General features: G+C 38.0%; 1 protein-coding gene across 2 annotated transcripts in view; it reads left to right on the forward strand.

The window, feature by feature from the left end:
- GRAMD4 (GRAM domain containing 4) overlaps positions 1 to 4,408 on the forward strand; it is a 74,893-nt gene extending 70,485 nt beyond the window's left edge. For both annotated transcript variants that reach the window (XM_050324150.1, XM_050324152.1), the window contains one exon: positions 511 to 4,408. In XM_050324150.1, coding sequence (XP_050180107.1) covers positions 511 to 612 — 102 coding nt within the window. In that variant the 3' untranslated portion in view covers positions 613 to 4,408. The remainder of the gene's footprint in view (positions 1 to 510) is intronic.
- Positions 4,409 to 8,084: the final 3,676 nt, after the last annotated feature.

Raw genomic sequence — 8,084 nt, forward strand, 5'->3', positions numbered from 1 at the left:
TCTGAACCATATTTCAAAATAATCACTTACAAATAACTTTTCGTTGAGTTACATGACAGTTGTATGAGGTTTTCAGCTTGTTGTTTGATATTGAGAAGTACTTCACAATTAGGAGTTTGAAAATAGTAATCTACCTAAATATATATTCTATGAGCCACAATGTAGAGGCACTGATAAAGAGTTTTAGACCTTTAATGAAGGCAGAGGTCAATCAGGAAAACATCATGCTCCAAGGGCATGGAGACGAAAGTGGGTTACAGTGTTCTCCAATCCTCATACTCAGTCCAGATGCATTTTATGCCATGATTAGTTGAGGAAGAAGATAAAAAAGTGGAAAATATTAGAAACTCTACCATATAAATACGGATTTAGTAGAGAAAAGTAATCTTATGACTTTATTAATGCACTTCTAGTACAATTGATCTGTTCCTATTGACCTGACCAAAATTATACCTGGAGGAATATTTTTCTTCCTGGACTAACGTGATGTGTTTTTTTTCTGTTGTTTAGCCTTTGATTTTTGGTGCCATGGTACACAGAGATGAAGCTTTTGAGACGATTCTCAGCCAGTATGTGAAAATAACATCTGCAACATCCAGCAATGAGAGCTAGTATCTTATCCTAGAAGAACTAAAGGAAACTTTCTTATTTTACAACTTGGTAGTGAAAAAAAAAAGAACATCCTCATCTATTTTGCAATAATTTTTCTTGTCTGGTGGTTTATATTCTGTCTGTTACATAAACCAAGTGTATTTTATATATACCTTCATGTTTGTTTTTAAGGTTTTTGTAAAAAAAAACCAAAAAACCAAAATGAAACAAAACAGTGAAAGTGCTATCATCACTATTAGCCTTGCACATTAAGCACTTTTAATGTTTATTTACTGACATTAAAAGCTGGGAAGATACTTGGAGACCTGACTACGTAATGAAGTGAAACAGAATGATCCCTTTAACTCCACTGATGTCACTAGTTTGTCCCTTTATCTTAGTTGTTTTTCCCTGTGATGTGAGAATAATGGATGCAGCAGCCTGAAGTCTCCTTCTTCAGCTCAATTTTGAATTGGGTTCTTTATTAAAACTGATAGCAACACCAAGGAAGTATTAGCATCTTAGTATTTCCATATTTACAACTGCATTTAAAATAACTCCTCCTTGCTAATTTTTGTGTCACAGAAGGATATTTTATTGGTTTGGTTAGGTTCAATTTTTCATGCATACAGATGTTTCAGTTACTTGTACGATGAATTGGAGGAGAAAGTTTGTAACTACATCTTCCTTTCCTAATAAACTGAAGTAAGAGGAAGGAAGGCAGGCGGATACTTTTTATAAAAGAGGGCACGAAAATGTTGTTCCTAAAATATTAGGTATCATATATTTCTATTTCTGTAGATACTTGTCATAGAAGGGCTCAGCTGTTGTACATGTTGTATGTACAAGGCATTTGTATGTTAATGCATTAAAGACTTGCAGGCTTTTTGTGTTGGGGGAGGTGGGAATAATTAAACTAAACAGACATGACTTTTTTAAATTTGGCTTTTCTCTTGAGTTACCTTGTAATGAGAAGAAACACTGTAATATAGCAACTGAAAGCACTAGTTCCTCTCAAAGGATAATTTGAGGAGCATTGATATGCTGCTGTCTTCCCCCTTGCAGAATTAAATTTTAGTAACAATTAAACCCAACTGCCAGGTAAAACAGGAAGGCTGTGCTCCTCTGAACTCTCTCAGGCCTGTCTAGCAGCAAAGCACATATTGACCTTTGTCTTTAATATTAGAAAGCTTTTATACTCTATATAATGGCACCCATCTGAGAGGTTTAGAATTTTATTTGCATTTTCATGAAAGCACAGTAGGAGTTATGCCAAGCCTTCCAGTGTGTCTTTTCCTTTGCTATGTCTTTTGAGTTGAGCAGTATGGATTCTCCAGACATTATATGAATGGCTGTAAAAAAAAAAAAAAAAGGCAATGGAGGTGGAAATTCTTGTGTAAAAATGGGACTTAATTTCGTGGATTTTTTTTCTGTTTTTTTTTAAACAAGAATTTTCTTTCTTTATAAAGGAAAGAAGTAAAATGAATGGGGGGAGAGAGGTAACAAACACCAAAGGGTGTTTAACTCTTAGCACAGTTTTAAATTAAAAAGTGTCAACAAATGCAGCAGCAATAAAGAAGGTGGCAGTCAACATGTACAAACCTATTTTTAGTCTGGCCGTGAATAGGTATGATATGAGAACTTAATATGAACTTAATATGAAGAAATATTCTTAAATACCATGATTTGATTGAGTATTGTAAAGTGAAACACCGATGGGGTAACACTCTGTGCCCTGGGTGGAAATGTAAGCAGGAATGAGGGGGAGGGGGAAGCCACTGTAATGGCAAAAATGTAATTTTTGAGTTCTCCCTTTTGAGTAGCACTTGAACATGTCTTCACATGACCTGAAAAAGGGTGCGTTTCTAACACCACCTTGGGTATGCTGTAACTCAGGGCCTGGAAACTTAAAATGGAAGTGCAGCTGGTGGGAAATCCATTTTGCCACTGTCTAAAGTGGATGTGGCTTGACAGTTTATGCTTTCATCACTTCACACATTCAGGTTATATGTTTAGGTAAATATTCTTGGTCTTAAATTTTTCTCTTCAAACCTACTTTAAATTCTGTTAGTCTCTTTTTTGTAATTTCTGTGTATTATAATTAGGCTTTCCTTTCTAGAATCTTCCTTGAATAGTAAGTTTGGATAACAAATAGGCATTAAAATGGCTTAATGTTATATAAATCTTAATCAGATCCATTCATTTTGTCTTAATTAAAAATCCCTTGGGTGTGTTTTAAGATTATCCTTTTTTTTCTTTTTGAAGAAACAGAAAACTATATTTTTTACAGAGAGCATGCTCTTTTTCTTATTTTTGTATCATTTTTCAAGTGTAATTTATACCTTCACTCTGATCATAACAGCAGTTTCAGTAGTAAATCAGTTCACTTGCACTTATTACCTCCTCCCCCTCCCACCCTCCTCCTCCCCACTGGCTGACCATTGTAAACAAGGTTGTCCTAGATTCTGGTTCCTGAAGGAGCTATAGGATCTATACTGATGGTGCCGGGACAATTAACCATACCTACGCTTCAGAGAAAGGAAATCATTATCTTGTTCCCAGACTGAAATGCCTCATGTGTACAATATGCTCTTAAAATTTATTTTCTGATGTTTGAAATGAGTCCACACATTTAACAGTGTGAACTTAAAAGTTAGAGATTCTTAAAGCAGTAAACCCAGTGCAAACTGCAATGCAACATTGATTCACTCTAATGTACAGGAAACAGACTGGATTTCTTTTTTTTTTTTTAATAGAGTTGTAATATAATTGACAGACATCTGTGTATATATTTTGCAAATTTGACTTTACATTATCTGGGTTCCTGCTGCATAACTGTGGTGTATGTGACTTCAGAGATGCCAGAAGGTACCCTTAATGTGTTTACTCATGCTTTTCCTGCTGCTACACCCTCCCAGGTTTGGAGGGCAGGAGGGGACTGGCAGTGAGTAAATAATGTATTTGACTTGTACGGTTACACTGAAGTTCTCACCTTAAATTCCAATCTTCCTGTCTAGTTTTGCAGTACAGCCTGGTGCAATACAGTAACAGGCTGTGTTGGAACACTTAATGTAAAGTGCTTCTAAATAGCAGAAAGTGATGTTCTTGTCATTCTGTCTGTCTGATTGCTGTTTATATTTGCAGTTCTGTTGATGTCTGTAGATGTCTGGATCATTCACGCGTAATTGGATTTAACTTCTAAAGAAGTTCACAGGTTAGTTTGAGTCCCTTTGAAAGACTGAATAAAAAAAGGGAGATGAAAACTGACTGCTTTAATTATCAGCAACCACTTAAATTCAAAAGGCTAAACAAGCTGAAATATGAAATCATGCCTTTCTGTGCACTGTAGCTTTTGTGAGGCAAGATTGAATGAAACAAGCTATTTATTAGTAGCAACATCACACAGGATGCCAGCAGCAAAACCCTACCCTTGTTCTGCAGACAAAGAGAAAAGGGATTTTATCCAACCATGAAGAGATGAAAGGATGTACCTTTTTTTTGGCTACTTAAACCTGTTTAAAAACATTGTTAGTTTTTATTGAACTCTGTACATTTTGGCAGATGTTTAATTTCTACTAATCATTGAAATATAATGGATGTTAAAATTTTTATGTCTGAGGTTTGAGTCTATATTTTGAAATTGTAAATAATTCATTATCAGTGTAACTTTTGTTTGACAAAAGACTTATACTGTATGAATAATTGAAATAATGAAATTATTTGCCCTGTACATTTTTTAAGAAAATCTTGTTTGTTTAAAAAGTCTTGTATAAATTATAATTTTTATTTAAATAAACCTAAAAATGCTTTGTGCTAATGTTCTTGCAAATTTTTATTACTTACCTTTCAAAACCACACCTGATTTCTTGGAATGAGGTGAGTTAGTGCTTTTTGGCAGATTCATAGCCACAGGTCCATCACTGGTGGAGGAAGCAGGTGGGTTTGGTTTCTTACTGCTGTTGAAGCCCAAAGAACAAGTGTTCTATTTTAAATAATCCTATAACTGTATTGTAGAGTGATTTTTGATATTTGATAATATTTTTCATTAGATCTTTTTGATAAGTCTGTCACTTTGTAGTTATATGGCTAATTTAAAAAGAAAAGGGGACCAGTGAGTTCTAAGATGCTGCCACTGCAGGAGGGCATGGATGACACAAGACTATTCAGAGGAGTACAGACTGATATCTGCCAGAGCTCCACTACAAAACAAGTAAATCCACACTGGGCTACAGGTGGGCACTGGAGGTAAGGATAAGCCCTTTTCCACTGCAGGTGTGTTCAGCAGAAGCATTCCATAACCACAAATGGCTGTTCTGCAGCAGCCACAGTCCCTTCAGCTCTTCAGTCACACCAGCCCGCACTGCTGGGCCCAGGGCTGTGCTTTGGTGTAACCTGCCACCCTGCTGGGGATACACAGCCAGGCTCCCTGATCTATGGTGTGTGCCAGGGAGGCTCCCGATCCACAGTGTGTGCCAGGGAGGCTCCCCGATCCACGGTGTGTGCCAGGGAGGCTCCCCGATCCACGGTGTGTGCCAGGGAGGCTCCCTGCCCAGCACTGGCTTTCACTGTGTTCTCAGCACTTTGTCAGCAGTTAGGACGGTAATACCAGGAGTGAGCTGCCTGGTCATCTAATCCAGACCTGTTTGTTTGTCTCTTCAATACTCCTTTCTGTGTTTTGCTGGGCCAAAACAGATCAGCCTGGGACAGATCCTCCACTTGTGAGTGTGTGCTGCTCCATTTATTTCAATATTTAGTTTTCTCATGCTGGCAGCAATGCAGCTGGTGATGTAATAATGGTGCTTGTTCTGACAATACTTAACTTGTTCAGAGAATACTTAACTTCCCTCTTGTATTGCTTTAAAGCATTTTTCATTAAATATTTGTACAAGATGAGTTGCCTCTGCAGCAGTACTCGCAAAGATTGGATTCAGTCCTGTCTGCCTGAAGCCTCGTGGAAGGAGAATGTGGAGCTTGGAAGTCTTGTTTTGGCTGTAGACTACATGGCACTTGTGGGGGGACAGAGTCTACCTAAAAATAGTGCTTGTTTTTTCAAGGTTGCTTCAGCAACCCATGAAAAACACGGAATTGAGTTGAGTGAGCCGTTTACCTGCTTTCTCTGGGACTCTAATGCCTACAAGCCTCTAATGCCCAGCAAGCTCCTTTCTGGTGGTTTGCAGTGCCACCCACACACGATGGCTTAATGCACATGAACAAGGCATGGCCTTGTGTAGAACCTGGATTAATGGTAAAGAACAGTTACAGCATTCAGCTTGGAGAAGGTGAGGGTTTTTTTGCTGTTACTTTCAAGTAATTTTTGAGTTGAGTCTGAGTTCCTCTGCTGGATCCCTGGATTCCCTTAATTAATCTCTTTAGACTTTTTATAATATAAGTTAAATGTCTTATATATTAATTATTTACTCATCTTAGACTTTTAAATATTTTTATTTAAAAAGTACTAAAAATGTGAGAAGTTAATTTTCTGCCTCGGAGAAGCTGGGACATTTAAAAGGGATCAGTCCCTTGCAGTAAGAATGTCCTCACTGAGCTGTGGATGCTCTAGAAGTTAGGTGAGCTTCATGCAGTGCTTGAAGGATGTAGTTGTTGTGAACATGTCTCTGATACAATATTTAGCCTGAACTGATGCTGTCAGGTTGAATTTGGTTGGGAGTAGAGAGAGAGGAGGGGATGATAAATGCCTTTTTCTGTGTTTAAATACAGAAATTTTTCTGTACCTTGTGAGCTTCACAGTCTAATTGGGATAAGCATTAGGCAAAATTGCTGCTTTTGCATCCTCTACTGAAGTTCCGTATTTGCTGATTTCCATGAAAAATAGTTGCATGTGGATAACAATCTCCTTCAGTCTTCCTTTTACATTGTGCTTTCCTATAAAACACCAAATTTGTTTATTCTATAGCTTCTGCCTCATGTTTCCCACTCTACTAGTTCTCTATGTATGGGGGTTTTGTCTTCTTTGCTTCTCCTCATGTACATACACAAACATTTCTCAAAAACCACTTGGCCCGTTTGGCCTACTGCATCCCTTTTCTTATGCCCTGCCCTTTGTTTCATCTCTGGATGGTCTCATGTGAATGGGTATACTAGCACATGCATGCCTAAACTAGAAATTTCTCTTCATCCTCACTTCGTGTAGTAATTTGTGGCTGGCTTTAACCTTACAGTCTAACTGAAAGTTCAAGCTGAATTATGTCCAGAGGGAAGTTGCTCCTTTTTTTTCATTCCCAAATTGCCCAAATTTCTGCTTTGCTATCTCTGACTACTGAAGTTTTGAACTGAGAACTTTTCCACTGTTCCGTCTTACCTGTGTTTTTCTGCTTCAGCATTGTTCCAGTTTTCTTCCTCTGACAAAAATAATGTCAGATACTTTCAGTCCTGATTATTTAGAAATACTGGCTGACCATGTCCTGATGAACGTGTATCAAGTTCACTAAAGCTGCCTCTGCCTGTTATATCTTCCGTTTTGTATAAATTGGAGCTAAATTGCTATCTGCTGGTTTGGATTACTCGGTGGCTTCCATTTTCTCAAGTTAATTTGTCATGTCTTTGCTCCTGATGATCTGCATGATCGAGGGAGAAGATGCTTCTGTTGAGTGAGCTCTTTAAAGCAGACAATTTCTTCTTAGCAAAGCCATTTTTACTGGTGCAAGCCTTTGTAGAGCAAAATATGTATTTTCAGAGGAGTAAATGTAGAAGTGGCTGCCGCTGCAAAATGGTGTTTGGGAAAGAATGTTTGAGCCTTAGCTGGTATTTGCTCAGGCATCTCCATGCTAGTCTCTTGAGCACAGGGCGTACAGTTTTAATCTCTCATGGCTAAGTCAGTAAGAACTTCTGAAAATCCTCTCCCTAGTTTTTTTAGGTCAGATAAACATTTGGGAAGGACTGTTCCTAGTATAAAGCCTGTAAACAAAGCAACTGTATTCAGCGTTGGTTTTGCTTTTCCTCTGACCCAAAATGTCATTAACCAACCACACAACAGGAATGAGAGTCACGAGTTTTTTGTAAACCTAACAGTCCTTAGAAATATCATGGGAAAAACTCAGGATGGGTCCTGGAGTGTATGCTAACAGCAATCTCCATTAGATATTTCTTACGGAGTGTGTGTATATATGTGTGTATATAAATATATATAATGGTAGCATTTACCTTTCTTTACTCTCTTAATGCAATGCTTTCCTGTGTTTCAGATGGGTTTTTCTTGCAATACCTTGTGCTTTGAATGCTTGCAAGAAGTGTGTCAATGGTGTTGCTTAGTGGACATGCTCTAGGAAAGTTTGCAAAGCTATACAGGATGTCATCATTACTCACAGCACTCACCTGGCAGGGGAGATGCCTTAGAAAGCCATCTTGCTGGTCATAGGTGGAGCTTCCCATTGTTCTCATGGTGTGTTGATCCCTATGACTTACCAAAATAAGGACCTCTGACTGCATAGCTTGTAGAGTGGTGGCAGCTGTGTCTGCACTCAAATCCTACTGCA

Source organism: Myiozetetes cayanensis, unplaced genomic scaffold (assembly GCF_022539395.1).
Source record: "Myiozetetes cayanensis isolate MyiCay16 unplaced genomic scaffold, myiCay2020 scf3, whole genome shotgun sequence".
NCBI lineage: Eukaryota > Metazoa > Chordata > Aves > Passeriformes > Tyrannidae > Myiozetetes > Myiozetetes cayanensis.